At 47.9% G+C, this 18663-nt stretch overlaps 1 protein-coding gene and 8 non-coding genes across 9 annotated transcripts; 4 read left to right on the forward strand and 5 right to left on the reverse strand.

The window, feature by feature from the left end:
* Positions 1-4329: 4329 nt before the first annotated feature.
* On the reverse strand, positions 4330-6410 carry LOC121066880 (gallinacin-11-like). The gene is made up of 3 exons (XM_040550662.1): positions 6353-6410; positions 5298-5426; positions 4330-4540 (listed from the first exon to the last, which is right to left on the reverse strand). The coding sequence occupies exons 1-3, from the start codon at positions 6408-6410 to the stop codon at positions 4410-4412; spliced, it is 318 nt and encodes a 105-aa protein (XP_040406596.1). The 3' UTR covers positions 4330-4409.
* A 4471-nt stretch (positions 6411-10881) lies between these two features.
* On the forward strand, positions 10882-10953 carry TRNAW-CCA. Its single transcript has one exon. It is a non-coding gene; the product is annotated as a tRNA-Trp (tRNA).
* Positions 10954-11643: 690 nt separating this feature from the next.
* Positions 11644-11716, forward strand: TRNAR-ACG. The gene has a single exon. It is a non-coding gene; the product is annotated as a tRNA-Arg (tRNA).
* Positions 11717-12576: 860 nt separating this feature from the next.
* TRNAR-ACG lies at positions 12577-12649 on the reverse strand. Its single transcript has one exon. It is a non-coding gene; the product is annotated as a tRNA-Arg (tRNA).
* Positions 12650-13358: 709 nt separating this feature from the next.
* TRNAR-ACG lies at positions 13359-13431 on the reverse strand. The gene has a single exon. It is a non-coding gene; the product is annotated as a tRNA-Arg (tRNA).
* A 437-nt stretch (positions 13432-13868) lies between these two features.
* TRNAR-ACG lies at positions 13869-13941 on the forward strand. The gene has a single exon. It is a non-coding gene; the product is annotated as a tRNA-Arg (tRNA).
* A 1039-nt stretch (positions 13942-14980) lies between these two features.
* On the reverse strand, positions 14981-15053 carry TRNAR-ACG. The gene has a single exon. It is a non-coding gene; the product is annotated as a tRNA-Arg (tRNA).
* Positions 15054-15757: 704 nt separating this feature from the next.
* On the reverse strand, positions 15758-15829 carry TRNAW-CCA. The gene has a single exon. It is a non-coding gene; the product is annotated as a tRNA-Trp (tRNA).
* Positions 15830-16497: 668 nt separating this feature from the next.
* On the forward strand, positions 16498-16569 carry TRNAW-CCA. The gene has a single exon. It is a non-coding gene; the product is annotated as a tRNA-Trp (tRNA).
* Positions 16570-18663: the final 2094 nt, after the last annotated feature.

The following is an 18663-nucleotide window of genomic DNA, read 5'->3' on the forward strand; positions in this document are numbered from 1 at the left end:
TGAAGCAGGGCACAACTGCCTGCCCAAGGGTACTTATGTCCTCTGGTTATTTGTATATCTGAGTTTGGTTTGCAAATGATTTCCCCACTATCTTCCTTTCCATCTCCTGTCTGACACAAAACATGTTCATCAGTCCCCACCCCTCCAGAGCACCCTCCCCAGAAAGGAAGGTGAGTGCAGAGCACCTTAAAGTCCAACAATATTCTGGTGCTGATTGGCCTTTGGTTAAACCCAGTGCTGTCAGAATCACGGGGTGACAAGGAGAACGGATGGGGTTTGTACTCACCCCAGATCACATATGAAAAATATTGGAGCGTGGCACAGAAACTTCACCAATAATGCCCCAGATGCACAGGGCTGACAGTGTGCCCTCCTCTTCTGTGCAAGGAATCCCTCTGGACTCATTTACTGTGTCCCTAGGACACCCATTCTGTGTCAGTGTGGATACCCTGCCCCAAATCCCAAGCTACCTGTGGGATTTCCCTCCACACCATGCTCCATAATGTATGTGGAAAGAACAACACCTCACCCCACAAGCCAGGGTCCCTGTAGGACAGATGATTCCCCTGGAGGAGAAGAGCTGGGTGCTCTCATCCCCCACTGCTTTTGCGGACCTTGTCTTGTGTCTCAGTTGTGTCCTTACTAACCAGAGGGTGGTGGGACAAGGGGGTGACCTTGGTGCCCCCCATCCTATCTCTGTACACCTGCACCATGCTCCCTGGGTCACCTGCTGAGATGTGCATGCTTCCAGCAGTGGAACTAAGTCGAGGAAATGAGAAAGGTATCAGAGAAGCAAAGCAGAAGGAACTTAATGTCCCAAAGTCCTTCTAGTAGGATTTGTTTTTCTCCAGTGAAAGCAGAACTGCAACATTTTTCAAACCCAAACCAAAGCCTCAGGATGACTTTCCAACAGGTGACCCACCAGGCTGCTGGACCTGCTCTCCTGTTTGGTGTCGTGGCCTGTAAACAGCTCAGCAGGGCTCTCAGAGCCACTACTATTGATTGATTCAGTATTGCTTTAATCCTCCTGCCTTAGAAAAGTCACGTAACTCTAATAAGTAACTAATAAGTTGGCAGTGTTTGTGGCTGGTGTGTTGTGTGATGAGGGACATAACTAAGCAGGCAAAACCAGGCAACCACCATGCACAAGTGTAAACTTGTACAAACAATTGGTTGTGGTCCAAAAGAGAAAAAAAATAAAAAATAAAAAATAAAAAAAAGGAAATACTTCATCACACCATCTCCCAATCTTAGGGGAAAAGCAAAAAACACCTTCCAAAGGTGGGCCTGCGAGCTAAAATTCATGGCTGTATTGGTTATCTGATTGCCTGAGTCAGTGGGGAGGAGGTTCCTGGCTCACAGAACTGCCTGGTTTCCACAGACCATCAAGTATGTGTCAGCAAAGAGTTTTCTCAGCCTGCATGGAGCTTTGGAAGATGCTGCTTTTGGTTTGGGTCTGGATAAAGGTTTGTGTGCTCAAATCTGTCTGGCTTTCCTATCTGTGCCAGCTGGATTTCAGTGTGCAGATCTTGCTCTGCCCATGTCCATCAGCCACCACAAAGGCAGGGAAATGGTGGAGTGACTCAAGATTAATTGCTTTCAGTCCTGTAAAATGATGTGATGCTGATAAGCAAGACCAGGCAAATCAGGAGGACGGTAAAGAGAGGGAGCTCTGCAAGCCACTGTTTCCTTCCATTGACTCCTCCATGGCACGATGCCTGGTGAGAGGCAGAGAGCCAGCGACAGCAGCTTCAGTGCCTCAGACATACTCATTGACACACTTTCCTCAAAAACCTCAGTTTCTTGTGAAATGAAAGAATATAGGCTCCTCCTGCCCACTTCTGAAGCAGATGAGCCATCTGCAGCTATACTTTTTGCTCTTGCTTGTTCTTCCAAGACTCCTCCAGGAAGAGCTGCTGACATTTAAAGCTCCTAATATAACTCATATCAACTGGTGCAGGCAGAACATAAGCTTGTTCTGACGTCTACTACATAATACTTATATATTTGTGGCTTTTTTCCTCTCTTGAGGGATTTTTTTCCCCTCTGTGTAGTTGTATTAATTGCTCTCCTTCTTGTCTAGCCAAAATTACAAAGGGCAGCCTACCGTCAAAGCCCAACTGCTTAAAAAAATGATAAATAATTTCTAAATCTTTCTTCCCCATTACTAATCCATGCTAGATTAAAAAATTTGTGGCTTTGGGAAAGGTTCCACTCTTTCCAGCTGTAAGACACACACATCTGCCTGATTCATGGCACACTCTCAGGGAATATGTATGTAAAACACATCTTGAGCTGCCAGCAATAGACTTGGAAGAAAACACCCTTAGGGGTATTAAAAGAGTGCAAAGAATTCATTGAAGAAAACAATTAAATCAGAAAATCAATTAAACTGATTTAATTTAAATTGATTAAACCCTTGCACCAGCTGGAAGCTTTCTCTGGGCACCAATGCAAGAAGGGTGTTTGTAGGGTGGACACATGGGACACCATGTTTTTAGGAGGACACCATGGGTCTCTAGATACTAATGAGAGGCCGATTTGGGCTGAGAAAGGCCATAAATTTCCCATTTATTATTACGTATAAGGGCGTATTACCTGTGGGACATTTCTTGGAGAGCATATATACGCATATGGCTTGTGTCCAGCTCACCGGACTGATTAAGCTTTGGAGACTGGCATCTGTATGCACCCATGAGACTTAAAATTTATCTTGATTTACATCTTCCTTGCTTACTTGTCTGTTTATGTCTTCAGAGAGCTTTGGCAGGAAAGAAATACCAGTCATATTAACATTTGGGACCAATACACAAGCACAATCAAGTGGCATTTTTCTGGCAGAGAAGCAGGCGTTTTCATGTATAGGCATAAAGCATACATAGTGAAAAAAAAAAGGAAAAAAAAAACTTATAAGAACAAAGAACTTTGTATTAATTTCCACATTTGTAAGCAGTGCATACATAGGTTTCTTTTCAGTACTTCCTTGTAAGAAATATTGCTGTGACTGAGTTTCAGAAGCATTCACAGGGCATGAATTTCAAGAGTGTTTGCTCAAACATTTCTGCAAAAATAAATAAATCTTTATTAATTGACAATAAACCAGAAATACTTGAGCTCTCAGGTAATCAGGAAGGGCGTACCACATGAACAGTATGGAACAGATTTGGAATATTCCCACCAGTTGAAGCAACCCATGAAACACATCTATATTAGGTAGAGAAAGGACAGCATTCAACAAAATCACAGTTCCCTTCTACCAAGCCTGTATGTGTGGTATTTCTGTGTCTGTTTAGACAAACTTACACCGTTTCCTTGTTACACAGATTATACATTTCTATTAAACCCTGTGCAGAGAGGTTTAGGCCCCTAAATCAAACTACAGTGCCAAAAAAATGTAGTTATTGCAATAGCAACGCTAGTATGAGGCAGTCACAGAAAAGTCACTGTACCTCTTTCTTTAGTAGAAGGAAAAGATGTCATTGTCACAAATGGTCGTCTTATTCCTGATGCAGAGTTATGCAAAGAGGCTTTGCTTTGGAGCAAAGATAGGATGATCCCATACCATTTTCTGAAAAATAGCTCTCTAAAAAAGGCCAATTAAATTGAGACTGCATCTGCTGGCACAGTTCTGCACAAATGATTCTAATTACTGAGAACTTGTGAGCTTTTTGCTCTGCAGACATCGGTTGCATCCTGAGAGGTGCTAAGCTCCCCAGAAACCCTCTTGCCTGACAAAGGGATGGAGAAGAGCTGAGCACATTCAGTATTTCCCAAGAATTGTCTAACCACATCCAAGGAATGAGACCAAAGAGTGCATTTTGGAGGAAGACGCCAACCAAAGGCTTCCAACCACAACAGAGCTGGGTCTTCCCACCACAGCCTGATCCAGAGACAGCGCCTAGCCCAGGATCCCTGGAGCTACTGAGCAGCAAGGTCTCATCCTGGGTGCTGTGACATGCACCAGCAGCCTCAGGAAACCTCAGCGTGCTGGGGGCTTTGCAGGCAGAACGACGGCAGCCGCCTTCCAGAAGGCTGCGAAGTTCAAGCAGGCAGGGAGCCCAAGTGCTGCACTGCAAGCTGCATGGCAGGACAGAAGAGGGAGGGAGGTCGAGTCTAGATTACGAGGGGATGTGGTTTCCAAGGGCGTAACGGCTATGCTTCTGTGGATTTCTCTGCGTGGGTGTAAGGCAGAGACATTCTGCCTCTTTCTGAGCATTTATGTGACTGTTACACTCCTTGTTTAATATTTATTGCCTTCGTTATATAGATTTTAAAAACATATTGGCTGTAAGTAATTATATACTTCATATGTTGAGAAAGCCAGACAGCTTCTCTACAACACCAGGAAGAAAGCTTGTTTGTTTTCTTGTCCATGCATTTCTGTGGTTTTCTGCAGTTCTGTGAAGTCTTTATTGCACTTCTTTGCAGCACTTCCATCCTTTGCGAGGGCAAAGTCCAAGCTGCCCTTGCAGACATTTGATTTTCGGAGGTACGCAGTGGCCCCCTTCTTCTTGACAAGTATGGAGGTTTGATGTAGCGTCTGGAATGAAAAGGATTTAAGTCAAAACAGAAAAGAATTGCATCGCTATCTGAACCACTGGCACATTCATACATGGAAATTATCATGAAGTTCTGGTTCCTATGTCTTCAAATGTAAAGACACAAAGGACTATGGGGCTAATCAGAGCACTTCTGTAAGAAGAGAAATTTGTGGTCTACCAACTAAGAAAAGAAATAACTGAAGGAGGAATATTGTAAACTTATGAAGGAGATGGCTGCAGAATGACTATTTTTTCCATTTGCAGTACAGAATAAAATCACAAGGGAAGAGGTTTTAAAACATACAGAATAAATTTGTAACTTAAGAGAAAAAATCCAGTAAGGACTTTTAAAACACAAGGATGCCTAGATTTAAAAGTCCTGAGCTGCAAATTCATGAAAGCCAGGAGAATGTATGGGAAAGTGTAATTACACCCTTGTGGTGCTCATTATACTCATTTTGCAGCCACACAAACTAACTGTAGAGGAGCATCCACTTCTGGCCATGGTCAGATACAGCATGCTGGATGAACTTTAGGTCAGACCAGCACAGCTGGATATAAAGCATGTATAGACATAATGATATTCATTGACTACCGAGGAGCTCCAAAATAAGCAAGTCCAGAAGGGATTAGACAAATTTATGAGGAAGAGGTCAGCTGGGGCCTGTTAAACCCAGCAGTGTGGATGCAGTCAGCAGGCCCCCAGCTAATCTCCTCTCCAAATGCTGCCTGCCTGGGCAGGGTTTCCATACGTACCTATGCAGCAGGTTTTCTGACGTTCAGAGCAAGTTCCGAATGCAGCAAATGGCGGTGGGCAGGCTTTTGGTTGGAAGCAGAAACCGTGGTAGCGAACACAACGTAAGGTATCTTTGGGCAAGCCGAGACCTACAGGAAGAACAGCATTCCCAGTTATGCTGCAGGATCAGTCCATTTCCCATGGTCTTCCTCCTCCTGAAACCCCTTGAACCCCTAATAGGGGTCTGATACAAATACCCCAAAAAAACAGGACAGATTCTCCGAAAGTTCTGAGAAGCCTCATGGACCTCACAAGACTCCAAGGAAGGCCTTTGTACAACCAGAGAAAAAGATAGCTGTTGTTTCTGATCATATCCTGACCTTGATCATATCCTATCCTTTTAGTGGGCAGGGACAGCTCAGCCTTTGGATACCCCTTAGTTCTGGGACTGCAGTGCTGCAGGTTGGTCATGGAAGGGACAGCAAGGTGCTTGTATGCCCTGAGATGTACCTATACCTTACACAAAACCAAGTGTTGGGATCTGGTCCAGTTACAAGGGACAGCAGATTTGCCCAGTTCCTTCCTGTTTTGAAAGCTTTACCCCAAGAACGGGGAATTTCCTTAAATACGAAGAAGTTAGGCTAAAAGCAGTCAGTAAATGAATTGGGGCAACAGAAGGGCTGAGGAAGGGGAGCCAGCATATTCACAGAGCCAACACAAACTTCTCTGGTGTAGTTCTACCTGAGAAATACAAGGGAATGCCTCTGCCCCTTTCCTACAGTACTTGAAAGAGAGGACTTGTGACCCTGGGTTATGAAGAGGCAGATCATTTCCATGGTGCCTTCTTCCAGCAGTGCCACCAAAGGCCATAAAGAAACTTCAATGAGTTTTGAGAAGCCAGCAACCCTGTTGTGGTTTAAGCAGGGCCTTCCGTCAGAAAGTTCTGGTTTGATATCTGGTCACTTTGGCTTCATCTTCCACTTGAGTTCCAGGACTAATAGGGAACGTCCCTAAAAGGAGTAGCAACAAGACTCTGACCTTGTAAATGCAGACCCCACAAGGTTCTTCCCCTTACCTGGAGCAGCCTGGAAGAGGAAGAGGAGAACAACCACTAGGCAGGAGAAGAGCTTCATGGTAGGAGGTCCCAGCATAAGGAGACAGGACCACAGCACAGAAATGTGGAGCAGGGGAGGAAGGAGCACTCCTGCTTTATAGGGCTGTGGGAACAGAGCTGGCTGTCCGGGGACCTTGGCAGTGGTGAGTGTGGAAGGCGGGCCACAGAGCCATGAGTACAGCTTGACCGCTGCACGCTGCTAAACCTGAACAATGGCAGAGGGGCACAAAAGCAAGCCGAGAGGTAGCTACACCTCCTTACCAAGCCACTGGGAAGGCTGCTTCTCAATATCGACCTGCCCAGAGAGCTTCATTACTTGTTAACCTCAAACATCAAGGTGGCTGGGAATGGACTGCCTGGAGAAAGCCTGTCATCATTTTGGTGGGAGAGGAGGCACCCAGGAATGACAGGAGATTAATTATGATATTGGCTATAGCAGAGGGCTCAAGGTGCTGCTGCAGTGCTTGCAGTCTCCGTTCATCAATAACTAATTTTGTATGGAATTAGCCTACCCTGGAATTAAAATTTGAACCAACTAAATAACTAATTTTCTTTCTGAAAATATTAGTTGGCTTGACAATCTGGACTCAATTCCCTTGCCCGTATGCACAGGCCTAACTCCTTTGGGCTGCTCTAGGGTTTCCAAGACTTCTCATGGGAATACCACCTAAGATACAGAACCTCTGTGACAGTCTACATATGACTATGGGGCAACTGGATGCCATTCATACCACCTAAGATTTGTGTGGCCAAATGCCCGACAGATTCAGACACTGAGATGTAAACACCTACATATAGTTGAGTAAGCACTATTTAATATTCTCGTAGGCTCCTAACTCATTCAGGACATCTTGGACCCTTTCCTTGAAACGACAGGAGTGGTTGACTTGCACCCTACCTGGTTTATCTTGGAAATGCTGGAAAATAAAGAAGAGCAGAGCAATCAGAAGGTGTGAAGAAAGGTGAAATGCACAAGAAAGTGCAGATCTTGACAGATAACCACGTCTCCTGGATCCTGCGTTTGCTCGTTTTGCTCTCAGGCACCTTGGAAAACACCCAGGTGGTGAGTTAACCCATCCAGGTCAAGCCAGCACACATCACAGGGCATTTCCATCTCCACTCTTATTTCACTCAGAGCAAGCACCTGAACTTCAGCAGAATGTAGAAGAACTGAGAAGAGCTTACACCTCAGAGGTAGAGCAGCAGGTCAGTAAGGAAAGCTGCAGATTAGTTAAGGTTCAGGGGTTTACACTTGCATTCAGCCTGGAAGTGTTGTGCATCGTATGGAAAACACGTGTCAGTCAGAATGCACCAGCCTTTCTGGACAAAGCCTTTTTGGTTTTGTGATGCGTTTAGGTGAAATCATGCAGAAAATGGCAGAAAGCCTTCCCAGGGTGGACTCAGCGTGTACCACTGTTCTCCCAGGCTTTGTTTCCTCAAGTCCAGAGCCTTTCGCCAAGAGCAAGGTGTTAGAGCAGCCTGCAATTAACTGGCTTGGTTTGTGCTCTGACTGCGAGGACTTCATTTTCTGGAACTTGCTGTATTGTTAAAAACATAATTTTGCTACTTACAAAGCAAAATCTTGATGTGTTGGAAGTGGTCAGCACTGCAGGATGCTGTAGCTATTACAGAAGCTGTTCAACCCAGCATGCTCGTGCTGGTCTCTTCCCCAGCACCAAGTGCTTTGGGGGTGCCCATAAGCCAGAAACAGGTGTTTGCCCACTGACTGCTCCAAGGAGTCCTGAGGAAATGCTTTGTCACTTTTCTGTCAACAAACAAAAAGGATGTGTTGTTTTTATTTTAATATTTTATTTTATTTTATTTTATTTTATTTTATTTTATTTTATTTTATTTTATTTTATTTTATTTTTATTTCAAAAACAGTGCCACCTACTTGAGCCTGTTCCTGCACGTGATATTTATGGATGTTGTTCTGACCCAGTGGCCTCGATGTCAACAATAGCAGCCTTCCCCTCGGTTAACGTGCATTGTTCTCCACTTTTCTGGCTTCTGTCTTAGCTTTTCACTTCAGATTTGCAGGCGCCATTGGGTCTCCCGAGCAGCCACGTGGCAGGAGGTCTGTCTGGGTCCCTTGCAGCACTGCAGAGAAATGGAAGAAACAAGGCACTGATGGGGAAACATCAGCTGTCTCGGATTCCAGCTGAAGCCAAGGGGAACGTCTCAGCTCTCAAACAAGATCCAACATTGCACTTCATCAGGCTGGAGCAGGAATCTAGACTTCTGATTTTGTAAACTTATTTTTAAAATTGCAAAAAACGTCCCTGTTCTGCTTAATTAAGGACTGGAAATGTTCACCTTTATTTTATTATTTTATTTTATTTTATTTTATTTTTTATTTTATTTTATTTATTTTATTTTATTTTATTTTATTTTATTTTATTTTATTTTTATTTTTTATTTTATTTTATTTTTTTTTATTTTTTTCCCATGGGAAATGAAGGAGAGATACAATACCTCAAGCATGTTAATCACCTGCTAGAAGAGGAGTGCTTTTCTAATGATCTAACATTCAAAATCCTCTTTTTATATATATATATAAAATAAATATATATATATAATAAATATTATAATATAATATATATATTATATATTATATATTATATATTATATAATATTATGATATAATATATTATAATATATAATAAATATTATATTTATATTAAATTAATTTTGGTAAATGATGAATAAGCTGAATTTCCAGCCTGGCCTGGGGAAGGATGCTCCTTCACTGAGCAAAAAGCATCTCTTGCCTGGCTCTGCGGCTGGTGGAGCCATGAGCTAGCTCATGGCTCCCTCTTGTGGGAGGCTTGAGTGGGAAGAGATAGAAAAGGTCTTGTGGGGCAGGGCTTGCTCAGGCTGACAGGGAGCTGCCCGCCTCCTTTCTCTGTCTTTTGCATTGCTAATTTAGAGGAAACATCTGATGATCTTTAATAGGTCTGGAGAGCAGGGAAGAGGTTTGGTTTCAGACACCGAGCTTGATGGAGTGAGTGCCCCACGTTCAGGACAAATATACAACTATAATCTTAACTTGTTATAGCTTTATATAACTTTATATAGCATATAATTACATAAAACCATGTAACTACAGTAATAATGGGAGCTCTGCTGCTCAGTGCACAGGTAGGCACCTTTCTTGCAGGCACATTCAGATGTCTAAGGCAGAATCCCACCCCAGCAGATGTTCCCCTAGCACTTCGTGCCTTGCCAATCAATTATACTTTTTACAGTTGGAAAATGGTCACCACATGATGCCAATTACTTCATTTAAAAATTAAGATCATTTTCAAAAACTTGTATAGGAAGGGTTTCGGACAGTGTTTTGCTCAGATTTATTTTTTTCATATAAGAGCATTTCCGTATAGACTTGCACCCTACCATTTGGACTAGATCTTGGAGGTCTTTTCCAACCCTAATGATTCTAGGATTAGCCCAGGTGAGAATACTGGGATTTGTTACCCCACAATTATCCGTTAATAGAAATCTGATAAAATTCAGCAGCACTCTTTTCCTCCTAATTAATATTATTTATCTACTGCATTTATACACAGTACATACAGACTATGGACAAGAAACTCATTGACTATACAAGTCAAGCAAACTGCTTTAAGCATAGTTAGATAACTATATCCATTGCAGAAAATTTATGTGTCTATTAAACTATCACTTATAACATTCCAGTAGCTTTGGGGTTAATTTTTATTTGCTTTTATGACCTTTCTCTCATTATTTTATCCTCATTCATCAAGGATTTACTGAAATGAGTCATTCTTAATAGCTGTGATAAATACTGCACTCAAAGAGTTTATTTTCTTTAGAAAGAAAAATAAATACTAGTAGCAGTGTCAGAGCTCTCATTCGAAGGTTGTTAACATGAGCTCATGGCAAGTAAGAACTGACTGCAAAGATGTCAGAATTTTTGACATTAGGCTGAAGGCAGAGTGATGGGAAATGATACAAGTGGAGCAAAACACAGATGGGTTGAACAGGAAACAGCACACTTTGAAAGAGAAAGGGTATGGGAATGGGAAAGACAGAGGTGCTGGTGCTGCTGCCCTGCCTCTATCCAGTCCTCAAGTAGGTTCAGATGAAAAAGGACATATAAAAAGGATGTCATACTTGTTATAATTGAGAAAAATGCCTGATGGATTTCTGATATAAAAAGGTCATATTGTTGGCAGAAGACATGACAAAGAAAAGGGAGGGGGGCAGAGCCAAGGCAAAGCCCAAGTTTGGTTACCCAACACTTCCAGAGGAACACCCGGGCAGCCTGATCCCCACCATTTCCACCATGGCAAGGCCATGGGCACGATATTAGGTCAAAATAGGCAAGAATCAGCCCTGCAGTCTCCTGATCCCAGCCAGGTGTTGTCCATCACACCACCAGACCACTCTGCCCATGGTCACCTCGGGGAGGACACCGGCACCACCCCGACCACATTACGTGCCAGGGAGCCCCAGACCAACACCCTGACCTCGTGGCGCAAGGGCAGCGCGTCTGACTCCAGATCAGAAGGTTGTGTGTTCGAATCACATCGGGGTCAGCCCTGGGCAATGCTCCTCACCCTCTCTATTGCCTCCGCTTTTAGGGACGCCTGCTCGTCCCAGGGGGGACGTCTCCCCTAACTCCTGGGCAACCCAGGAGCTGTGCTGGCCTGGCAGAGCAGCGTGGGGCAGCACCGGCAGGGCCGGGCAGGTCTGAGGGGCTGAGGGCGATGTCCCCAAGGAGGATCATGGCAGTGGGGAGAGGTGGTTTTATCCCAGTGTCTCCTCTTCACCAGGATTAAGGGGGAGGATGTGGGGAGCTCTAGGCTGCTCAGCTTTACCTCAGAGAGTCCATGAACAGTGTGGGGTCCCAAAAGCCATGTCCACATGCAGCAAGGGCATGAAGACAGCTATGAAGAGTCGCCATGGATTTCCCAAGGGCAGACCCATCCTGGCCAATGCGGCAGGTTTCTTTGAGAGGAGACTTCTGCAGCAGGCAAGAGGGGACAGGGGAAGCTCGGTTCATCCTCATCTCTCACAGGATGGCCCCATAGCGGCACAGCCTTGAAGCAGAACCATGAGGCGGCCGGACGGGGTCATGGGCAGTGCCTGGGGGCCCAGCAGACGTTCCTACGTGCCTGACACTCCTTGGAAAGCTGCTGAAGGGCCTGGTGACGGGCACCGAGGGGGTTTTACACCGTGAGGGACACTGGGCGGCCCAGCGGGAGCATGGCGCTGGTGAAAGGCCGGGGCCAGTGGCGCAATGGACAACGCGCCTGACTACGGATCAGGAGACTGCAGGTTCGACTCCTGCCTGGCTCGGCACTTTTACTCCGCTCGTGGTGCCCCCACTCCTTCCATCGGGGTCTTCCTCCCGCTGCCTCTCATCCAGCCTCGTGGGCTTCTTCTCTGCAGGGTAAAAGCAATGCAGCAGCCTCCTGCCCTGCAGGCCCTTATGGCAGAGCTGGGCATCCCAAAAGGAGAAGAGCTGGGTCCAACCTAGTGCAAGGGACGCCACAACAAATCCCACAGCAAAATGTAGATCCCTCCTTAACTCTTCCCCTTCAGGCTGAACTGATGCAGCACTCTGACCTGGTAGATGACATGCTCTAGGCCCTGTCTGCCTTTCCATCTCACCTCCATCTTGCTGCATTTGTCAGCACCTTGCCAAGTCCTGCCTGCAGCACAGATGGGGCCCGCAGGGAGCATGGGCAGGCCACCTGCCCACAGGGACACCCCAAGTCCAACCCTGGTGTGACTCAGCCACCAGCCTCACCTGGGTGCCAATGTGCTGCCCTTGTGCCACCAGGTCAGGATGCAAGGACCCAAGCATATCAGAGCCCTCACCCCTTGCCCACAGTTACTCGTTAGCCTTCAGCTAGCTTTTGCTCAGCAGTGCTCAGTGGGAGAGTGGAGCTCATGAGGAAAACAGACCCTCAGAGATCTCAGCAGAAATCCTACCATCCCACAGTACCAGTAAATTGCTTTTCCAGGCCTAAAGTGCCCTGAGGAGTGGTGGCTCTTGAAGCACGTGGCACACTCGCAGCTTTGACACGGTAAATTACAAGATGATGCTCCCATGGTACCAATGCCAGAGAGATGGGCAAAAGGCCTGAAGGAGGAAGGACCTCAGGAGGAGAGCTGCCCCCTTGCACCTCCAGGACAGCCAGGCCCTTTCAGGGTGAGCCAGGCAGGAGTCGAACCTGCAGTCTCCTGATCCGTAGTCAGGCGCGTTGTCCATTGCGCCACTGGCCCTTGTCCCCAGCCCAAACTGTGCCCCCACCGTGTTTTCTGCACTGCCTGTTGGTGGCTGGAGGGAACGGGGAAGACTAGCTCCTTCCATCTCCACCCATGATAGCCTTGCCTTACCCACCTATGAGGGTGAGGACAGCTCCCATCCTGCCATGGTGTCTGTGCTGAATCCTCCCCCTGGGAGGCCAGGCAGCAAGGGAAGATGGTGGCCCCAGCTCCTCAGCTGCTCTGGTGGGTCAGAGGGGACATCCCTGCTGCCCCATGGGAGGTCCGTCTGTGATTGCCAGTCAATGAAGCGCTTGGAGCATCCCAGGGCTCAGCAGAGCTGTGATTCCTAGCTGAGCCCAAAGCAGCATGGTCTGTCCTCCTCTTCCTCCTGCCTTGGAGCCTCCTGCCTCCTAGCCATGGGTAGTGAGATCTTACAGATGGCCAATTCATTTGCTTTTAGTTCTCACCACTCCAGTCTGTTAGCAATAGGTACTAAATTACATTAATCTCCCTTATGCTGAATCTGTTTTGCCTGGGATGGTAATGGATGAGTGATCTCCCTGTCCTTATCTCAACCCATGAACCTTTTATTTTCATTGCATTTTCTACCCTTGTTCTTGTGGCCCAGAGAAAAGAGCGAAAAGCCAGGAGAAGGCAGACCACAAAGGAGAAAGCAGTGCCTGTCACCATCATCACGGCCAGGATATGGAGAAAAGGAAAATGCCGAGCCAGGCAGGAGTCGAACCTGCAATCTCCTGATCCGTAGTCAGGCGCGTTGTCCATTGCGCCACTGGCCCTGGTCCTGCTGGGGTCCTGGGACCCCCATCCTTGCAGGGGCTCTGAAGGGGGCTGGGGATGGAACAGGGCTCAGGGAGAGCCAGTCAGCCCCTACTGAGCACCACTGAGTGAAAGCTAGCTGAAGGCTGATGAGTAACTGGGCAAGGGGTGCTTGGAAAACAGGCTGGGATGTGGTGCTTGAGGGGGTATGGTCAGGGACTGGGATGGGATAGTGCCATGCATACCACAGGCTGGGTGACTGTCCGAAATCCCCGGACATACAGGGTCCTGGAGAACAACCACTTGGACAGGAACCATCAGTGTGTCCTTCCACCTCTGAAGGCCAACTCCATGCTGGTCTGGGCTGTAAGGAGCAGTGCCCCAAGTTACCTCCATCCACCAACACACGCAGATGGTGCAGAAAACATAGTGGGGGCACAATTTGGGCTGGGGGCAAGGGCCAGTGGTGCAATGGACAACGCTCCTGACTACGGATCAGGAGACTGCAGGTTCGACTCCTGCCTGGCTCACCCTGAAAGGGCCTGGCTGTCCTGGAGGTGCAATGGGGCAGGTCTCCTCCTGAGGTCCTTCCTCCTTCAGGCCTTTTGCCCATCTCTCTGGCATTGGTACCATGGGAGCATCATCTTGTAACTTATCGTGTCAAAGCTGCGAGTGTGCCATGTGCTTCAAGAGCCATCACTCCTTGGGGAACTTTAGGCCTGGAAAAGTGAGTTCCTGGGACTGTGGGATGGCAGAATTTCCGCTGAGATCTCTGAGGGCCTGTTTTCCTCATAAGATCTGCTCTCCCACTGAGCATCACTGAGCGAAAGCTAGCTGAAGGCTAACGAGTAACTGTGGGCAAGGAGTGCTTGGAAAAAAGGCTGGGACATTGTGTTTGAGGGGTTATGGTCAGGGACTGGAAGTGCACAAGGTGGCTAATGGCTCCTACTGCTCCTCAGGGATCAGTGCTGACACTGATGCTGTTGAACATCTTCACTGACACAGAAACGGGGTGGGATGAGCTCATGACTGACACCAACAGGAACGACTGTCATTCAGAGTGACCTGGACAGGGAGAAGGAGTTCAGTAAAGGCAAATGAGATGTCCTGCACCTGGGATGGGATAATGCCATGCAGTATTGCAGGCTGGGTGACATACAGGGTCCTGGAGAACAACCACTTGAACAGGAGCCATCAGTGTGTCCCTTCACGTCTGAAGGGCAACTCCATGCTGGGCTGGCAGTTAAAAGCAGTGCCCCCAGCTCAAGATGAGGTGTTATTGATCCCTTCTAGCACTTCACAGACCAATTTCAGGGCGTTGTGTCCAAGACTGGCCTCCTCAGTCCAAGCAAGTACAAGGCACAGACAACAGGGAGCAAGTCTAGCTTTGTGCTTTCCCCTATTTTTCTGCACCTCTTTGAACTTTTCCCCTAACAAATGCTTTTTGAAGCCCCTATCACAGGGATTAACAATACCCTGCAGAGAACAAGCCCACGAGGCTGAACAAGAGGCAGCAGGAGGAAGACCCTCATGGAGGGAGTTGGGGCACCACGAGCAGAGTAAAAGTGCCGAGCCAGGCAGGAGTCGAACCTGCAGTCTCCTGATCCGTAGTCAGGCGCGTTGTCCATTGCGCCACTGGCTCCAGCCCTTCACCAGCCCTGTGCCCCCACTGGGCCGCCCGTGTCCCTCATGGTGTAAAAGCCCCTTCAGCAGCATCCCAAGCAGGGAGGAACATCCACTGGGCCTCCAGGCACTGCCTGTGGCCCCATCCGACCCCACCTCATGGTTCTGCTTCAAGGCTGTGCCGCTGCGTCATGGTGCAGCACTGGGCTGGGGCCATCCTGTGAGAGGTGAAATCCAGTTGAGGAGAACCGAGGTTCCCCTGTCCCCTCTTGCCTGCTGCAGAAGTCTCCTCTCAAAGAAACCTGCCGCATTGGCCAGGATGAGTCTGCCCTTGGGAAATCCATGGCGACTCTTCATAGCTGTCTTCACGCCCTTGCTGCATGTGGACATGGCTTTTGGGACCCCACACTGTTCATGGACTCTCTGAGGTAAAGCTGAGCAGCCTAGAGCTCCCCACATCCTCCCCCCTTAATCCTGGTGAGGAGGAAGCACTGGGTTTTAACCCTGCAGCCAGCCACTTCTCCCCGAGGCTATGATCCTCCTTGGGGACATCACCCTCAGCCCCTCAGACCTGCCCGGCCCTGCCGGTACCACCCCACGTTGCTCTGCCAGGCCAGCACAGCTCCTGGGTTGCCCAGGAGTTAGGGGAGACGTCCCCCCTGGGACGAGCAGGCGTCCCTAAAAGCGGAGGCAATAGAGAGGGTGAGGAGCATTGCCCAGGGCTGACCCCGATGTGATTCGAACACACAACCTTCTGATCTGGAGTCAGACGCGCTGCCCTTGCGCCACGAGGTCAGGGTGTTGGTCTGGGGCTCCCTGGCACGTAATGTGGTCGGGGTGGTGCCGGTGTCCTCCCCGAGGTGACCACAGGCAGGGTGCCCGTGCATCCCTCCGGAAAGCTGCCCCTACCTCTCTGATAGGTCTTGCAGTCTCCTAGAAATCTCAAATGCTGGAGGACATTTGTACAATCAAAGAATTTGCACAATCACAGAATTTGCACAATCACAGAATTTGCACAATCAAAGTGAGGGCTTTAAGCCTTGTGGCTGCGCACTGAGCTCCCAGGAGCCGGGGGGTGGACTGAGTCCAGGGTCTCCTGGCTTTAATGCCACCATCCACCCTGTCCGATGTATGCCAGAAGAGATTTTGGTGTTACAAGGTCCTGCCCTGCTGATCAGTTGGTCTGGGACAGCCTATGTCAGGGCAGTGGCAGAGCCATCCCACTGGCTCTGCAGGAGACACCATGTCTCTCCTAGGAGAGGAGCTGTTCTGGGCAGTGGTCTTGTCATATTTTCATCTTCTTCCTCATTTAAAGCCCTCCTTCCAGGCTTAATAGAGTAGCTGGCAATGATGCTCCCACTCCGTCGTCAGATGGATCCAAAATCCCTTTCCCTAAAGGAGCATTCTTTGGCCATAAAATCAGAGGCATGGAATGAGGTTTGAGGAGGACATCTCTCATCCCTGACCTCGTGGCGCAATGGTAGCGCGTCTGACTCCAGATCAGAAGGCTGTGTGTTCAAATCACACCGGGGTCAGCCTGCCCCACCGCAGTGGGGTAGTGCTGTGGGATGGGCATTCCACAGACAGCTTCTTTTGCTCTCCTGCTCCATATCCCACAGCCCTGGTGGAGGGCAGCAAATGAGCCCTGGCAGAGGTCTGTCCTTGCTGCCTAGGTGTTGGGAAGTATCTGGGTAGCTTTATCCTTCCCTCGCCCTATATCTGTTGGACATCCCAGCCGTGGTGCCATGCCTTGGCACTGATTCTCCTGGCCCTGAAATCCCTACACAAAGACAAGTGCATCTGCCTCCAGATGAGGGCATTTAGAAAAAAAAAAATCATAGAATCACAGAATCATTAAGGTTGGAGGCAAAGGCCTCCAAGATCACCTGGTCCAACCGTCACCCTACCACCAATGTCACCCACTAAACCATGTCCCTGAGCACCACGTCCAACCGTTCCTTGAACACCCCCAAGCCCAGCCTGCAGTCTCCTGAGTCTCCTAAGTCTCCTTAGCAGGACAAGTTAACATTGCAGCACTGGCATTTGCGGTCTTGGCACCCTATGGGAATCTGTCTTGTGGCTGCAATTTTTTATTTTTTGCCTCCTGTCTTGTCAGTGTGCACTCTGAGAAAAGCCTGGGTCTATCTCCCCTATACCCTCCTAGTAGGTGGTTAACGTCCCTTTACCTACTCTTCTTCAGGCTGGACAAACCCAACTCTCTGTTTCTCCCCGTATGTCAGGTGTCCAAGTCCCCCACCACATTGGTGGCTGTCACTGGACTTGCCCCACTGTGTTTTTCTGATGATTGCATCTTTCTGTTGATTCTGTTGAAACATTTGGCTGTGAGGAACCGAAACCCAGCTATCAGGACTAGTCATCAGGAAGGGCAAATCTCTGCCTGCTCCCTGCCTGGTCCCCCATGCACTTTTTGATGAGAAGGACAGAGGGGATAGGGGGCTGGAAAAAAAAAAAAAGAAGACTTGAAGCTGTTGGAAGGCATGCCCATAGTTATAATTCATTAAAAGCAGTTGAACTCTTTTAATGGCTCTTTAAAAGTGAACTTTTAAAGGCATAAACAGGGAACATAATGAAAAGAGACAAAGGAGCACTGAGACAGACAACGAAGGGTAGAGAGAAACAGAAAACACTAATTTCCCCAGCATCCGCAGCAGGTCCAGGCTGCTCTGCCTGTTCCAGGATCAGGCATTTAGCAGAAAGCAAAGTCTGACAATTGTGTGTCCTGCACACAGAGGAGAACATTGACCCCAAAGTCCCCGAGAACAGCACAAGTGTCGGATTCACCTAACAAAGTAGTCTTGAGCTCACACCCCTAATGAACTCAGGAATATTCCTGGTGTTTTGGACAGAACATAATACTGGACTAGCATCTTCAAAAGTTCATGTAGGCACCAAAATGCCCTTTAGTCAGGAAGGAAGGTCAGCCAAGGCAATCTGGCAGGTGGGGTGTCCCAAAAAGGCATTACAAGTTAGCCCTGGTAGGCAGTGCAGCACTGCACAGCCATTCACTCACTTCCCTACCGCCCTCAAAGAGATGGAGGAAGAGGAAAGAAAGAGTAAAAGCAAGAAAAAATATGGATTGAGATAAAAAATGTTTAATAATTGAAGAAAGAGTGGAAGAAGAGAGAAAGACAATGGAATGAAGCAAGACAATCACTCATCACTGTAGACTGATGCCCAGCTAGTTCCTGAGCAAAAGATGGCTAACCCCTAAGCCTCTTCTTGTCCCATTTTATTGCTGAGCATGACGTTATCTGGCATGGAAAGCTTCTTTGGTTAGTTTAAGTCCTCTACCTGGTTGTGTCCCCTCCCAACCTCTTGTGAACCCCCAATCTATTTTTTTGGGGGGGACAATGTGAGAGACAGAGAAGGCTTTGGGGCTGTGCAAACACTGTTTGGTGACTTGGGGGATGGAAGCAGAAGGGAACATAGGAAGTCCTTAAGCTCAGACCACCCCACAGCTGGGCATCACAGCTCTAGAGAGCCCTGGGGCTGCACCAAGCCTGACATTGCTGGGGAATCTCATCCGCAGGCAGAAAACAGAAGAATCAGATGAAAGAAGGATGGCAACCTCCTTCAGAGTGTCTCCACTGTTCCTATCCCTGTTCCAA

Source organism: Cygnus olor, chromosome 3 (assembly GCF_009769625.2).
Source record: "Cygnus olor isolate bCygOlo1 chromosome 3, bCygOlo1.pri.v2, whole genome shotgun sequence".
NCBI classification, from domain to species: domain Eukaryota; kingdom Metazoa; phylum Chordata; class Aves; order Anseriformes; family Anatidae; genus Cygnus; species Cygnus olor.